Below are 18,407 nucleotides of genomic sequence, written 5' to 3' on the forward strand. Positions count from 1 at the left end.
CAGGCCCCTGTGACCTTGACCTTTAACTGAGTGACCCCAAAATCAATAGGGATCATCTACTTTGCATGTACAATCATCCTATGAAGTTTCAACATTCTGGGTCAAGTGGTACTCGTTATTGATCAGAAATGGTTTTCAATGTTCAGGCCCCTGTGACCTTGACCTTTAACGGAGTGACCCCAAAAACAATAGGGGTCATCTACTCTACATGACCAATCATCCTATGAAGTTTCAACATTCTTGGTCAAGTGGTTCTCTAGTTATTGATCGGAAATTGTTTTCAATGTTCAGGCCCCTGTGACCTTGACCTTTGATGGAGTGACCCCAAAAACAACAGGGGTCGTCTACTCCAGCAGTCCTACAACCCTATGAAGTTTGAAGGTTCTAGATCAAATGGTTCTCCAGTTATTGATCGGAAATGAAGTGTGACATACGCATGGACGGACGGGGCAAAAACAATATGTCTCCCCCTTTCTGGGGAGACATAACTATAATACAGTCAATTAAAAGTTTTCACTCCTGCAAATGGCATGGAAAAACAAACACACTAATGAAGCATTGGTAAGCAATTTTGCAACTAGAAAATTTTGAAGGATGAAAATAATGCTTCGTTCCACCAGTACTAAGTCTTGTAGAATTAGTTAAAACATACTTCCCAAAACAAATCAGTAACTAACTTGTCCTTAATTACAATCTGGAACGTTTTAAAAGAAAATCAGGTTTAGCAAAAAAAAAAGGTTAAATTTGGTTTACGGTTAAAGCACTGTGCCATGAAGGTGTGTGCAGGGCATAAACATTGGAACAGGAAAGAGAACTTGAGAACGCAACATACCACAATCAGTATTGAGAAAGTCAGAGATTGCAGGGGAACTGTAAGATCCAAAACGTGTAATATCTGGTGGTGCCAAGTTACCTACAGTCAAAGATCAATGAATAATAGTGATTATAATTTTTATGTCACACTTAGGGATATCGGTAACACAAGGAAGAGACTTCTGACGAGCCTCTGTCATGGATTTCTGAGCAAATGGTCATGGATTTCAAGACTAATTCTGTGTTATTTGCCATCATCGAAAACAAATTTGTTTATTTATTATCATTATTATAATCATTTTGCTATTCACATAATCTGTTCAATGGTAGTCACTTATTTGAGCAGAATAACACTTCACTGTTAAAAATAATTAAATACTGAGCAGGCATATCAACTCTAAGAAACTCCAACCTATTTTTTGTTTTCAATATCGGCAAAAGAAACAACAAAATTTGTCCTGTAATCTGTGCCACTTTGCTCAAGAAATCCATTACCGAGGCACAACAGAAACCACTTCTTCATGTGACCAACATCCCTAAGCGTATTATGTTGTCACCTCAGCGCACAGCTACCATAACAGTAATAATGAACAGAATGATGCAGATAAAACAGTTTTGTGCCAAATAGAAGAAATGCAGATAGTACAGTTTTGCGCCGAGGCCACAAGTTGTATCTGTTCAGCAATCAACATAATGTTAAACACAAAATTTGACAAAAGCAATGTATCAGAGAGGTTATAAGCCCATGTAACATATCACTGTAATTTATAATGAGTTTCTACTGTATTAAATCTAAAAACACAAGGCAGTCTGAAAGACAGCTATATCTCCCACCATTGTTATGGATAGTGAAAGGGTTGATGGCAATGTGTGGAAGCATTGACATTGTTAAGTATATTTTATAGTCCATACATGACGACATCAATACCTTTAGTTGTAACCTTGACCTTGAGCCTGCATAAATGACTCATGGGTTTTGCAAACCACCTCAATAAGGTGAATACTTGACCAAAGTTTCAAGAAAATCTTTTAAGTGGTTTAGCAGAAGGGCAATATTACAGCTAAGTCATATTAAAATCCTACAAGGGATTTAGGAGATACAGAGTGGACAGAAAATGGAAAGCTCAAACCTTTGACCTTGAGTTGTGACCTTGACCCATCATGGCTGACTCATGATCATTTGACCCAAGTTTCATGAAAATCCTTCAAGGGGTTTAAGTTGGAGTGGACACAATAGTTATAGACGGATGGACAGAGACCATTCCTATAACCCCCACCACTTGTGGCAGGGTATTAACAAGAGCTGTCTGATGACAGCACGCTCGACTATTCGAAGAATTGATTTAAGAATGGGGTCAAAATATTTCCACGGATATTCAGACAAAAGAAATAAATAGATTAGACAAACAATGTTCCTGTATTACTATGATTTCGATAAGTCTTGCACTAAATGGCAATATATGAGCCAATTTCAAAGTCCAAAAACTGTCATAATTCAGTCAAAATAGTTATGTACTCTTGCCTACAGATGGAAATCATAATGATAAACATGTGTTCAAAGTTTAAAAGCCATATGTCATATAGTTTTGACAAAACATGGACTTGTATGAAAACAGAACTAATTTCAAAGTCCAACAAGAGCACCGCCTTGCGGGTGCTGACGCTCATCTGATTTTTTTTGTATAAAGGGCCATCATTCTTGCAAAAAGCAGGATAGAGTTATGTTTCTTGATGTACAGTGACCACTTATGATGGTGAAAAACTGTTGCAAGTTTTAAAGCAATAGCTTTGATAGTTTATGAGAAAGGTTGACTTAAACATAATATTCAACCAAGAAAATGATTTTTCTAAGTCCAAAAGGGGCAATAATTATTGCAAAAAGCAGGATGGAGTTATGTTGCTTGCTGTACAGGGTCAGCTTATGATGGTGAACAACAGTTGCAAGTTTTAAAGCAATAGCTTTGATGGTTTAAGAGAAAAAGTTGACCTAAACATAAAACTTAACCAAGAAATCTGATATTTTCTAAGTCCAAAAGGGGCCATCATTCTTGTAAAAAGCAGGATGGAGTTATGTTTCTTGCTGTACAGGGTCAGCTTATGATGGTGAACAAGTGTTGCAAGTTTTAAAGCAATAGCTTTGATAGTTTAGGAGAAAAGTTGACCTAAACATAAAACTTAACCAAGAAATCTGATATTTTCTAAGTACAAAAGGGGGCATAAATCTTGCAAAATGCAAGATGGAGTTATGTTTCTTGCTATACAGGGTCAGCTTATGATGGTGAACAAGTATTCCAAGTTTCAAAGCAATAGCTTTAATAGTTTAGGAGAAAAGCTGACCTAAACATAAAACTTAACCAAGCAACGCCGACGCAGACGCCGACGCCGACGCCGACAACCGCTCAAGTGATGACAATAACTCATCATTTTTTTTTCAAAAAATCAGATGAGCTAAAAAGGGCCATAATTCAGCCAAAATAGATGACAGAGTTATTTTCTCTTTCCTACAGATAGAGACTATTGTACTAAACGAGTGATAAAAGTTTCAAAGCCATATGTCAAACACTTTACAAAAAATATAAACTGGTACGAAAAACTTAACCAAGATTTCTAAGTCAAAAGGGGCCATAACTCAGCCAAAATCCTTGTTGGAGTTATGTACTCTTGCCTATAACTGGACATGGTGAGGGTAAACAGGTGTTGAAAGTTTCAAAGCTTTATCTCAAAAGACTTTGTTAAAATATGAACTGGTACGAAATATTAACCAAGATTTCTAAGTCGAAAGGGGCCATAATTCTGCCAAAATCCCTGATGGAGTTATGTACTCTTGCCTATAACTGGCCATGATGATGGTAAAGAAGTGTTGAAAGTTTCAAAGCTTTATCTTAAAAGACTTTGTCAAAATATGAACTGGTACGAAAAACTTAACCATGATTTCTAAGTCAAAAGGGGCCATAATTCAGCCAAAATCCTTGATGGAGTTACGTGCTCTTGCCTATAACTGGCCATGATGATGGTAAAGAAGTGTTGAAAGTTTCAAAGCTTTATCTCAAAAGACTTTATCAAAATGTGGACTGGTACGAAAAACTTAACCAAGGTGTGACGCCGACGCCGTGGTGAGTAGGATAGCTCTACTTATTCTTCGAATAGTCAAGCTAAAAATATAAGTATGATTTTAAAGTACACTACGTCAGTGTTAAAGAAGCAGAAGCTTCAAACATTCAACATCTGCTACTTTTTCATATTCATATTTTCCAGAGGCCATCTGACAAAAATGGATGTAAGTTAACATTGCATTTTGTTTCCACATACCATCAGAAGAATGACTGTAAAAATTCGGACATATCAATGCAAATTTTTTTTAAGTATATGGCCTACCAAAACCTGAACTGGCAGCAGTAATCTCTATAAATAAAACAAACTGACAGCTGAACAGATATTTGTGCAAAAGTGTAACGAAACTGAATTGACATATTGTAAAAACAGCTTGTTATTTTTAAGATAACAGCTTAACTTCTTAGTATTTTGAATGAAAGATAACTACAGCTAAATTAGTGTGAAACAGGAGAAGTTTAATATGGGTAATGGGAAAGACATACAGAAATTTCTAGACAACGTTTCTATGCAGAATTAATGCCACCTTAACTGTATTTCTTTATTGGTACAATAAATGCAATATACTGTAATTTTTTATCATTATATAATTCAATAATGTGGTTCTTTTATCTTAAAATGCAAAATTCAAAACTCACATGTATTTTTTCTGAAAGAATTTTAGTGCAGCTCACTTTTACAAAGCCAAACATAGTATGAATGAACCCCTGCCCAATGTTCGTGTCATTTCCTATCAATATGCACTAGAGATGCTTTTGAGAAAAGCGCATGTCTCCCACAACTGCCTAATCATCTAAATAGTAAGTCAGTCTTTATATACTGTTTACTTAATCAACATGTGCATGCGCTTTCTTGACACCAAAAGGACCCCTATACTACTAGTAGTATAGGTATCAGTTTAGGGGCAAAGCTGCACAAGAAATCTTAGTGTTTTAGGTAATTCAAGGGCCATAATTCTGAAGTGCCTACGCCGATTTGGCTAATTATCGAACTTGGCCGAGCACTTATTGGCAGACACATTTTGTTGAAGTTCGGTGAAGATCGGTAAATCAATATGTCTCCCACACCACTGCGTGGTGGGAGACATAATAACCACCTTGCGGCCATTTCCTTTTTATGACATTTCAAGCTAGAAACTTACAATTAAACTAGAACTGTCACAGGAGTGACAAATAATACCCCCACAATACGGCCTTGTCACAGAAGTATGGCAACCATAAGAAAGAAATGGCCACAAGGTGTAATTTAGGTTGATTAACTCGAAGGTGAAAAAACTGAAAAGAGTGTTTGTGACAGTTAGAACCTAGTGTTATATTAGACAATGATTTCTGTTATTATACAGTTAATTATGTAATGTTTTGTTTTAATAGCATACAAAATATTTAAGGTTGGAAATTATCAATTATTGTTAAAGTTAATAGACCTATGGCAAATTTTAAGTTGGAAAGGGGACATAACTAAGGAACATCAAAAAATGGTGGTTTGTAGGCAAAGTCAAACTTGACCTATATTTTACAATGTTACACCTGTGTACCAAAATTTATTTAAATCTGTCATGCCTTTCAAGAGTTACCGTCCGGAAAACATGAAAAGCAACGGATCGACAGACAGACAGGCAGACCAACCGACAAGCTTACTCCTATATTAACCCCGCAAACTTCGTTGGTGGGGGTATAATGAGTGTCATGAAAAACTGCCACACAACAAACTAACTTCTTAATTTGGGTCATTCAATACACATTAATTAAGAGGAGATCTTCAAACTGTAAACAATCTTCTATAGGTTTAAAATCAAATAATTTAAGTATTTTTACACCATATAAAATTATATGAACTTAAAATTGTACCCTAGCAATTACCTAGACTGGATAAGACCAACATGCTCCTGGTGAACTATTAATAATATAAAGGGGTATTTCATATTTCATATCTAGAGCTTAAACCTTTACATTAAGAGGCATGGTTTGTAACCCTAATTATGTATTATCACCCAACAGCAGTGGGCACAGGACTTAGAATTATCACTTTAGTTAATGTATAAAAACAAAAAAATTCTGTATTATATTATATATATTATATAACAATGTATATTTATTGAAACTGTATTGAATGACCCATTTTAAACAGATCACACTTTTCCACCACCCCAAACAGTAACTTGTAACTCACCGAAAGTTTCAAGCTCAACATGGCTATTTATTATAATCTCTTCAATTTAAATAAAAGATATTATTGCTTTTTGTATAATTATTATGATCTAGACTTAATAAACCATCAAGTTTTTAATGCAGACTTCAGGTTAAGCAGTTAATCCCCAAACCACAGAAATATTTGGTAAATGAGTAACATCTTTACCAATAATCTAACTGACAGGTCCAATATATGTCTTATCATATTGTCCCATATGACTGGATCCTTAAAATATTCTCAAAAAGTTGTCCCCCTTTGAAAATGAATGCCATTTGTAAAGAAATGAATGTTAAAAATTGCTGAAAACTATGTTAAACCTAGTAATGTCAAATTTCAGCACTGGGACATCATAATGTATTAAACTAAATGCATCAAAACAAAGATATGTAAAAGTTCTTTGAAAAAGGCGAATTTCTAAAGGTGAACTTTCCAGAATTGTGGCCCCTTTACGTAGTCCTTTTCTGGAATTTACTGCATTTATCAATAAATTGACAATCACGTTTACTAGAGTAATATATTATGTGTTTTATATGCTGTTTAAATTTCATGTAAGACAATATTTCTGTTTCTTTCTATGATTTGGTGTTGTTTGAATTTTTCTTTTAAAAATATAAACCTAGTCATTAAAGAAAAGCAATTAACGAAGCAAAACTTTATGAATTCTCCAAATTGAATAAAAATACAATATTGCCTCCACTAAAAGTGCAATGGCAGTGCAAATAAAGTAAGCAGACAATAGCTGCAAATAAATTATATGACCTTTGAACAAAACTTTGAAGTTTTTACTAAGCATTTATCTCCCTTTGACTTACGATGTTTCTAAATTATGTATTATGTATAAGTTAAATTTAAAGCTACACAATGATGAACTTAGCAAAGATAAATCTGCATTGAACACAAAATTTATGAAGTAACACATGACTATTTTAAATACATCACAGAATTCTGTTCATTCATAAAAGGGAGATAAATGCTGTGAATCAATTAAGAAGTAACAATATGATAAAAATTAAACCATTAGCAATAAATTCAAAGTACATTACTATGCCAGCATGACATACCAAAAAAAAAATGTAATTTATAGGATTAATGCATAATAGAATGGCCACATTAAATTACATTTACAATAATAACATTTCTTTGAATAAATATTTATCTATTTCTTTGCATCAGGAAAATGTTTTATTTCATGTTTTGTTTTGTGTTTAATGTCATTTGACACAATTTTAGGTCATAATGTCAGGTTTTTTTTTGCTTTTTGCCCCATTTCTTTCATAAAAAGTTGTCACTCAACCAATTAGAGAATTAAGCACAGGCCAACTGCCAGAAAAAAGATTAGATCCAGTATATATGGGTGCAAAAGAGAAAATAATAGCGTTAGCATCTACTTAACTATGATTTCAAATTAATTTTTGTTGGGTTTAGAGCCACACAGACACAATGGCCAGTTACCAACCTCTTGAAGGAGGAAGACACCAGCAGTCCCTCAGGCTCTGTTTTAGACATGGGCAGGTATTTGTTTAGAATGACCAACCACCTATAAGTCAGCTGGTGAAGAATTCTACATCCCAAAACCAAGGTTTCAACCAGACAGTGACGAGGGTAAGGGACTAGAAGTCAACAACCTTACCAGCAAGGCCATGGGTCCCCAGAGAAGAGATTAGATCCAATAGATAGTAGAGCAGGATAGAGAACTTAACATAATTACTACCCTCTAAACTATTAAACTGATAAATGTATAATGTTTTGTGTACTTGACTATATTACCATGACCTAGTAATTACTGTTTCATTCACAAATTCTGTAACAGGGTTTTCAAGCAAGTTCTTCTCCAAGAATAGAAAAACTTTTAATTGGTGGTATGTAGAAACTTGTACAAACTTTTGTTTTATCTGTAATCATTATAATTTTATGGCCAAATATATATTTTTCATTATCAAATGCCTAGCAAATAAAAAAAAACTATTTTTTTTTATTTCAGATTAAAAAATGTTTAATTCAATTTATTTTATACTCTTCAGCGAAATACTGAAATTCATCAGTGAAGTAGTGTTCACTCGGTGAAATATATTTCGATCTTACACTAAAACAAACAAATATCCCCTATATGTTGCTTTGAAGAAAACTAGGATGCTATGAAACTACTACGGAGATCAAACAATAAATTTAGTCAACATTGCAATTTTAAAGAAATTTTTTTTTTAAGAAACCAGAATGAATTAAATTTACAAGGAAAACAGACAACTAAAATTATTTAACTACATTTCTGATGACAATTTCAAAAGCTTTGAAAATCTAAAAAGGATTTTCAGACTTTGAGGTCTTTAAATTGATATGAAGTAATGATATTTTGTTTTTAAAAGAAATCGTTTGCAAAAGGGCTCAAAATATGAGGTAATGGACTGCTGTGCAATTCTGGATAAACATTGGGTGTGTAAGATTGGTAATATGCAGGATTGCATCCTTTCAAGCATTTCCATGAAATAACATTTTGACTTTAAAATTGTTGCTTTTTTTTCTCCATTTTTAAGAAGAATATCTTGTCTCGTGTAACACTGTTTAGCCTTCCAGACCAAGGGTAAAATATGTTGCTCTGTAAATATGCAGTTCCATATGTAAATTCAGCTTTGAATACTAACCTTTGAATGCCTCTGGGTTTAGATATAGCAGACTGGAAAAAGAATGGTGGCTGTCCTTTATTGGCAGGTGAATGGTACAGTAGTGCTTCTCTAATGTGGCTGAAAATAAAATGGTATGGTAAAGGTTTTCTTATTAAACAACATAAATAATATCAGTGAAAATCATGACATTGTGGAAATGAAACATGTGTTAATCACCATTCAAAAACAACATAATATGCTCCATGTATTTCAATTTATATGTACATGTCTAAGTCTCAGGTACTAGAAAAAAAGGAAGATTTTTATCACTATTATATCTTTGTAAAGAAACTTAAATGAACCATGTTATGTGATAAACCTAACAAAAACATTATGAACTGTTACTTCATGACAATTTCTGTCTTCTGAAAAACAGGTGTTCAAAAAATCACAATGTAATAAATAAGACACCATCTGGGGTGAATCAAATTTAAAATTCATTAAAAAACTATGAAGATCCCAATGTTTGAATGACTACTGTGTGAAATATATATGATTGCTAAAAATACAAAGTGCAACAAAAATAGAAGAAGAAAATATCTCTTCAAATGTAAGTTGTCATGCATCAATGGTTAACTATAAACTGTTACACTCAGTGGAATATAAAAATATGTTATGTCCAAATTCTATATTATATAAATATTGCATACCTGAGAGGGTGATATGAAAAATATTCACCATGAGATATATGAATATCGACCGAGGCGCCAGCCGAGGTCTATATTCATATTTCGAGGGGTGAACATTTTTCATATCACCCTCTCAGGAATGCAATATTTATTTTATTATACCGAAATGAAATTTAAGGTCAAACATTTACTGTAATATCAACATAATGATTTAAATGATTTATCTAACGTTAAAAATGAATTACCAAATAATGGAGATTGAATTAAGGAGTGCTTACTTGTTAGCACTCGGATGGCGACTCTTCTGTGTAATAAGACATTTTTGATAGATTTATTCGAGACGTTTGCACATTCGAAAAATGGCGATGACTATATTATTTCTATACGAAACATATAGGCCTATGTGTGAGCACTTATTTTCTTTAAGTTAGATCATTTCCAATCTCATGGAAATAGTTTCGATTCAATATTTGATAAAAAGTTGTTTTCGAAATTTTTGCCACGTAGAACAAATCATTAATAAAAGAAAAATCGGCCGGGTTCACAAATGAAAGAAATTTAATCCTAAATTATAAAAGCACCTCTTCTTAAAAGTTAACGTCTCAGTCTTTTACTCAGTGCAAAAGTATCAATCACTCAACGGGAGATATGAAAAATTATTATCACATGCGCAGAAAAACAAAATAGCGCTTTTGCGCAGGTGATATGAAATTGTGTATCATATCACATGCGCAGAAACAGAAAATAACGATTTTGCGCATGAGATATAAAATTACTGGGGAATATGATATATTATTCAAGTTAAACTAATGGGAAATTTGCATTGGATATTTATGTGAGGTATAATAATAAAAAATATGAACAGTAACTACACAATATCTATATAAACAAATATGTGTGTATTACATGTTATGTTTAAATTACATCACACTGATAAACACGTAATGCCACTAAAAAAAACTGGAAGTCTTTTTCACAAATTACTGTTTTACTATTACTAGATGTGATATTTTATTGTGGTTTTAGGCAATTTCCAATTACTTACTCAAGTTAAATATTTTTCTTTCTACATTTCAATCAATATCTAACGGAAAAAATATTTTAAAGAAATGTGAGCATAGTATATCTTTAACCCTTACCCTGCTAAATTTCTAAAATGGACTGGTCCATCATTCAATCTGAGCAGTACCATTTATTATGTGAAGGGGTGTTCACTGAAAATTTACTGACTGAAAAGCAAACAGTGCAGACCATGATCAGACTGCATGGATGTGCAGGCTGATCTTGGTCTGCACTGGTCGCAAAGGCAGAATCACTTGCCGCCAGCAGGCTAAGGGTTAAATAAGAACATCATCAAAGCAAGAGTCATTATGGAGTCTTAAAAAAGCTTCTGTGAGAGGATAAGTTTATCATTGTTTATCATTGTCTTTATGAAGCCCTAAATTGCAGTAAATATTTTTCTGTGAAATTATGTACTGATATTATTTTTTCAAACTGTATCAGAAGAGGAAATATTAAGGCCTATGCACTAAATATAGTCTTCAATTGAAGAGTACTTCTAATTAACTTGATACATCACAAAAATACGAGATTTACTTAAATCAGTTGATCAAATACTGAAATTTGAATAATCGTTATTGCACCTATAAAAGGCCTATGCAGCAGTTACTTCCAACCAAGTCTTGAATAATTTATACTGTAACCATTCTTTCATCTTCATAATAAAAGGAAAACTGGTTATAAACAACATGTTTAACAGGTGCTGAATAAATAGAATATAGCTTACATGTATTTCAAACACATAACAAGTTCCAGGTCCAAAATAAAAACATTTGAATGAACATGTGTCTTTTATACAGAGAAAGACTACAAAATTAATGTTGTACACTGGAACCCCTCTAAATTATCAGCCCGAGGACCAATTTAACCATTCAGTTTGTGTGGCTTTTGATGCAGAGTGGGCTATTTGTATCTGAAGAAAGTACTATACCTAGGCTTTTGTTCAGTTTCAAGTGGTTTCTGGAGTAGAAGTGGAGGGGTGGGGGGTGGGGGCTATTTCCAATTGAAGAACTGAAGGAGTGTATTTCAGACAAACACTGTTGCTCACTTTGGAGATATTCTGCTTTTCAGGGGTCCAGTTTAGAGGGGTTGCACTGTACTATGATCACAAATTTTAATGAAAACATTTGAATATCTACAATACACAGTCAACTGGAAATAAATCATTGCTTGTGACAATACTGACATTCCCAGGTTATAAAGATTGAGACATTAATAACAACAAGAAAATTATAGTACTATCTATATACTCAACTTTATTAAAAGAAAAAACAAGGTCATAAGCCTTAATTCTCATGTAAAACCTGTTTTTTTTACAGTGTCAGTGCGAAATAAGAACCAAACGAGGAAAAAATGGAGGTCATGTATGATCAGTCAGGGGTGTAACTGTTTCAAGTTATCGCAATTTGTAACCCATCTGAGTTATTGGTTGAACTTCCATAACTTGTTTCAGTTATCATAAAATATTACAAAGCCCTCCTGTGCTAATTCCTCATTTTGAAAGAGACTAATGCAATTATTTCCTGAATCCTTGACCTTTTATCTTTCCAGCTATGCAGTAAAATTTTTTACGCAAGGCTGATAAAGTTTTACGCAAAAGCTTTTAAGCTATAAAACTCTTAATATCTCATTATTATCCCATTATGCTTATCAGGTCATGCTCAGACTAAAAGAGAATTTGATTAACCTCAGTTTGCTACTAATTTCACTTTAAAGGTCACTTTGTGAAAACAGCAAAAAGACTTTTTTTAAATAACTTACCTGAGTTAACTATATTTTATAACTAATACAGGTTATAAAATGCTTGAAAAAGTAACTGAAATAGGTTACATAACTTAAAACAGTTACACCCCTGACTGATGATGCAAGAAAAATGTTTTGCATTCTAACAGACGGTAGAATAATACTGAAATATGACACCAAATTGCATTTGTGGTGAATGACCTAAAATATGTTCCCATGATGAATTTCAAAGTTATTTCAGGAGTAAAATGCTCACATAACATTTTTTTTCACATAACATGTCAAGCAAAGACCAACATGATCGCAGCAGAACCAAGAAAAATTGTTTAGCAGAGCAAAACAACTAACAGCTAGTAAGTGAATCTGCCATTTTTCGTAAGTGATTGTGTTATTAAGCTAGAAAAAGATCTAGGTTTTTTTGTAAAGCAAGAGATGTCCACATTTACCTTTCAAAGTTTAAATGACTTTTGTGTACCCTGTACAATACCAAACTATGCTACATACTGTTGGCTGATTCCACCATCTTGTATACATTGAAATAAAATAGTTTCTCTCTGTGACAACACCTTTATCAAGTCACTTGCACAATAAATATTGATATATATATGCAGGCCAGAAGGTAATCTGATTACTTAGCATGTGGACAGATAAAAGCCCTGGGCTGAAAAGTTCTCATAGACACTGATAATAGAATTTAGTAGGAACAATACCTGCGGTTTTTTATTATACATAAAATAGCTTCACAAGAATTCTTCCAAGAGTACTCCACATTATTCAACGCAATCCATTTTTTCCCCGATTTTTTTTAATATGCAGATATTCATCAAAGTTTAATTGCAAACAAAAACAAATTTTCATGTCTGAAAACAATTGCTAGAGTTATTTCTCAATGTTCCCTTTTTTCTATTCATCCCTTTTCCCACTTTTCCCAAAATTAACCCAGTCATGCTACAGAATTATGAGAAAAAAATGTCTATTTTATGCTATAAGCAAAACAGAAGGAAGAATTTTTAGTTTCTAGTTGATGACCAATCTATGTTTGTGTGCAAGGGACAACATGTCCCGAAACTATCAGTCAAGAAGTTGTGTATGAACTAAGCATTCAGATACTAAATAAGAACATGTATACAACAAAAAGCTACTTTTTCTGGATTATCTGCCCTTGGCACATTGAACATGATTGTGAAATTCATTCCTTGTACCCACTTAAGTCTGCAGAAACTGTCAAATACAACTGCCTATTGAATAGCCAGGATTATCTCGTCAAAATAAGCTTTAGCCTCTTTAATTTGTGTTTTCACTATCAAATTAAATAATAGGGATCGTCCTCTAGTAGTATTACGTTATTGTGTAAAGTTGAAAGCAGTTATTCTTCATGGCTTAGGAGTCTAGAAACCTTATTTAGTTTTTAGATTTTAGATTTATTTATAAACCTGGTTCATTGTGACTTTCACCTGTGTACCAGTATAAACAATATAGATCCTCCTCAAGGGGTGCATAATCATTACATAAAGTCTGAAAGCTTTATCTATTAACCTTTAGCATGCTAGATAAATTGTCGTCTGCTGGAAATGTCGTCTGCTAAAATTGTAAAGTTCATTCAATTTGCTCCAAAATTGGAGGAAATATTGTCAGAGTAGCAAACAGCTTGGAACCTGATCAGAATCCGATTTAATCGGCGTCTGAACTGGTTCCAAGCTGTTTGCAAAGGCTGTTAAACTCGCCTGCAGCAGGCTAAGGGTTAAATTTCTTTGTGTCTGGAAAAAAACAAAACCAGCCATTAAGTTAGGTTCCTGATACTGGCTGAATAGCGAACAGTGCAGATCATAATCAGACTGCACAGATGCGCTGGCTGATCATGATCTACACTGGTCGCAAAGGCGGAATGAACCGTGTTCAACATGGTAAGGGTTAGAGACAATAGACATCTCACCACTGGAAAGACTTTGTTTCATATAGGCCTGTATTCTTGCTTGTTATTTTGCCAAAAATAAACAGTGTATTTAACTTTTCTGCAGAAATAGTTGTATGGCCAGAAAGGTGTCCATAGGACACAAATGTCCCCAAACTGTGATATTAAAGACACATAAAGTATGTGTCCTATGAATAATTTCATACTGACAGTTGGACTATGTTTCAGAAAATTACCTAAGCTTCAGTCAACTACTATAACCTTGACTTTTTGGGAAGATGTACTAAATTTAGGCTTCCCTTTATGACCTAAAACTTTGAGATCTCGACTATGCTCGCATACACAATGTCTTCTTTCTGTGATATTTTGTGACAAGTTATTTCAAAATATCACCATGCATGACAATGTTTGTGACAGTACATTGTTTATAAGAAAACACATACAGGCAGGAAAATAACACTAATTGCCTTTCCGCCATTGCCATGGCATGGCAGGGTTCGAATTTAAGCTTGCAGACTCACAAAATACTTAGTCTAGTACATTTTGTAAAATGCGAGTGACTTTTGCACAAGCCCGGGAAATTTTGTGAACGAAAAATCTGAAATGAAAATGGTGAATGGTTTCTTCAACTTTCGGTGTCAATCTACTGTAAAATTTGCATTCAAAGAAGTTGATTTTAGTACATTGTTCTCACTGACTGGTCAGATTCTTACACAGTGCAAAGACAGGTTTTCAAATTTTAATCACATGGAATTTATCAACAATATTTTATACGCAAACCAATTTCTTGTGACTAAATGTCAACCAAAGAAAAATACCCGGAATTTATGAATATAAATTTCTATCAAAACTGGTTGCAACAAAACTTCAAGTAAAGTTGATATTAACTTTTCTGAGTTGAAATTTCTTACACCCAAAAAATTTGCAAGCACAAAATAAGATAAATCCTAACCCTGCATGGGCAAAAAAAAAAAGACAAAGAATAAAGGTGCTACTGGTAGATTACACATTCTGTAACTGTGTGAACATGTCTGCTAACATATGTGTAATACAAACTTATATGTTCTGGTAAATCCATAGAGCGTACGTCAGTCAACGAGTAACGAAATGGTAATGATTTGACTGTCCGGTTACTTTTCTGATTGCCTGAAAACCATCAATTTAACAAATATGTAAAGAATAAGTTTAATTTTCAGTTAGTCATGAAAAGGTAATTTCATCATCACAGTATGAACTATCTTGTACAAAAATGAGCCCCATCATGAGAAAACAAACATAGAGCATTTGCGCCCAGCATGGATCCAGACCAGCCTGCGCATTTGCACAGTCTGGTCAGGAACTATGCTGTTCACTTTCAAAACCTACTGCAATTAGAGAAACCATTAGCGAACAGCATGGATCCTGACCAAACTGCGCAGATGCACAGGCTGGTCTGGATCCATGCTGGTCGCAAATGCACTATGTTGGTTTTCTCATGGTGCGGCTCAAATGTAATAAGATTCTTCTATAACATCAGATGAGATATGCATACTTTTGTGTTTTTTCTTCACAACACCCCATTCCCAACAGTTTTTGTTTGTTTTTGTTGGTGTTAACGTCATACCAACACAATTAAAGGTCATACGGCAACTTTCAAGCTTTTGATAGTGGAGAAAGACCCAAGGTGCCCCTCTGTGCATTATTTCATAACGAGCTGGCGCCTGGGTAGAACCACCAACCTTCTGTAAGCCAGCTACCTGGCTTCCTTATTATGAAGAATTCAATGTCACGATTGCAACTCAAACCCAAATATGTGAGGGGCAAGTGATTTGAAGTCAGTGACTTTAACCACTGGGCAACGGAGCCCCCACCCCCAAAAACACAACATTTTTGGTTTCTTCTCTGTTAAAAGTAAGCCAATCGTCATTATTACATATCTTGTTTCAAGATTATATACTTGTAAAATCATCAACTGTTAAAAGGGGTGTTAACCTAAAAGATACTGACTTAATTGCGAACAGTGCAGATCTTGATCAGACTGCATGGATGTGCAGGCTGATCATGATCTACACTGGTTGCAAAATTAATGAAGAATCAATTGTGTCCAGCATGATAAGGGTTAAGTAACTGTTTTGGCCAAAACCACAAAATTTCATGTCCACTTATTTGATAAAGAATTATTTCACAATAGTTTTAAAGTTCTTTGATTAAACTTGTCATTTCTTAAGTTGCCAAAAGAACTTTTTGCAACACTGTTTGATTTATAGGTTAATTAAGAGTACTGATGCTACCCTGTACCAGAATCTGTTAACAATGACTCACAAATTCAATTAAAGGTGTTAAGCATTTCATTATCTCTCAGGAACTCATGATCACACTCAATCAAACAGAGTCTTCTATTACTTTGCTTGGTTGTTTTATGCTTCAAGGTGATATTCTTATTGATTTTTTGCTAGTACAGGTACATTTACATGTTTGACACTTTAAATTTTTTTTCAGGTATGTTATGCATGTGTATAGCTTAATTTTGTGAAAACTGAGGAAACTGGGGTCTGCATGTATTGGTATGTAAAAGAACAAGGCTATCTTAGTTCACAAACAGCTAGGCTAAGTTAGCCAGACATGTCAGATGATGTCTGTATCTAAAATTTCTGTCTCGCTCTCTCTGCTTTGGGTGCTTTGTGTCACTTTGTCCTCAAACCAGATACAAGATATACTGCTTTGGTACAGCGAAGTAAAATGTTGTGATCATGACATTTGATCTTCAGTTGTGGCCTTGATCTTGGATTGCGACCTGAGTTGTGCACTCTTTTGATGAGATTAACAATTCATGCTAGTTATGGTACCTTTTTGCACTAATGGGGCAAAATTATTAATGTCTTTCACATCATCTTAAAGCAATGGTTTCAGCTACAAGTGAAAATGAAAATGTAAAATCTGGTGTTGATGAGTAAAAGGTATTTTGAACGGACATGTAAAGCAAACAGATTCCATTTCAGTGGTTTGAGTATTATTTTACCACTTTTGTAGTCACTCTGACTTGTATTGCTGAAATATGTGTTTAATACTTTTTGATTAAATTACTAGATGTTTTTCACTCGTATATTTCAGTAATTTGCTGGAAAATGTAATTAATAGGCAAAAAGGAACCATAACCTTCTTTAATTATCAGCACTAGGTACGTTTTTGCATTAATGGGGCATTATGATCTTACAGTGAAACAAACAAATATTTTATATTTATTACATACTCATTTAAAAATTCTTTTAATTTTCAATGAAACTTGAAACGTCAATATTTTTCCATATTGACATTCAAATTTCATATCGGGTGTGTGACGTCATTAATTTTGTGACGTCAGTTTCATGTATGCCGTCATGCTTAAAAGTTCTTTAACAACGATATTTTCATTTTCACTTTTTATAAAATATTTGTATCATTTACATAATAGTTTTAAGTGTAGATGCATAATTTTATGTAATAAAAAGATTATTAGATTTGCATCGAGAAATATGCACTGTCTTGTTCTTTGACAGAATAACACTGCATTCCTAGAGTCACGCAATATTACTGCTGCAAAACTCATGCATATTTCTTGATACAAATCTAATAACCTATAATTATAACTACAAAGTGAGATTAATTCAGCTTTTGTTCTTGGAACATATTCAGCACTACCTTATGAATTTTTTTCTACAGATTCTCTTACTCCTGCAAGGACTGTGATCTCAACCACTGTGTTAACAACACACGGTTTCACATGTTTTGGAGAATTTTTGTTATACAATTTATTTGGGAAAACCCTCATAAAACATACATGTACATAAAAAGATTCTTACCGAGACAAGCCTCTTTATTTTCATGATCCTCAAGGCTACGGCTTCTCTTCTCCTCAAAACTTTTCATGCCCTCAAAACCTATGAAATAAAGCTTAAGTGTTAATCTGCACGGCACATATGTAAAATAGTCAAATGAAAGCTTATCAGTCTCTTTGAAATAATTTTATCTTAGGAAAAAAAAAAGACTTTAGTATGGTGTTTTCCGTGGTAATTTTCAGCCATTTTGGACACCATTTTAACTTTTATTTCCTGGTAAATCTAGACTGTTATAAAACTTTTCAGATTTTCTTATATAGTATAAAAAGCAACATGTATTTCCTTGTAAGCATTTTTAGGACTTCTATGGACCAGAATTTTATACAGAAAAAAAATTTTGTCCATAAAACTGACATTTTTAAAGATTTTTTAATAGTCCGGAAATGTAGATATAATACTTTCACCTCTACAGACCGGATATATGAGCCGTGCCATG

At 33.6% G+C, this 18,407-nt stretch overlaps 1 protein-coding gene across 22 annotated transcripts in view; it reads right to left on the reverse strand.

Annotated features, from left to right (window-relative positions):
- LOC123534731 (inositol hexakisphosphate and diphosphoinositol-pentakisphosphate kinase 2-like) overlaps positions 1–18,407 on the reverse strand; it is a 99,532-nt gene that overhangs the window by 20,886 nt on the left and 60,239 nt on the right. For 8 of the 22 annotated variants that reach the window (XM_053519212.1, XM_053519218.1, XM_053519213.1 and 5 more), the window contains exons 27-31: positions 17,936–18,013; positions 15,174–15,263; positions 8,754–8,852; positions 6,094–6,132; positions 833–913 (exon numbers count right to left, since the gene is read on the reverse strand). In XM_053519212.1, the coding sequence (XP_053375187.1) occupies positions 833–913; positions 6,094–6,132; positions 8,754–8,852; positions 15,174–15,263; positions 17,936–18,013 (387 nt within the window). The remainder of the gene's footprint in view (positions 1–832; positions 914–6,093; positions 6,133–8,753; positions 8,853–15,173; positions 15,264–17,935; positions 18,014–18,407) is intronic. The other 14 variants (XM_053519226.1, XM_053519225.1, XM_053519222.1 and 11 more) reach the window with 6 other exon arrangements.

Source organism: Mercenaria mercenaria, chromosome 12, assembly GCF_021730395.1.
Source record: "Mercenaria mercenaria strain notata chromosome 12, MADL_Memer_1, whole genome shotgun sequence".
Lineage (NCBI taxonomy): Eukaryota > Metazoa > Mollusca > Bivalvia > Venerida > Veneridae > Mercenaria > Mercenaria mercenaria.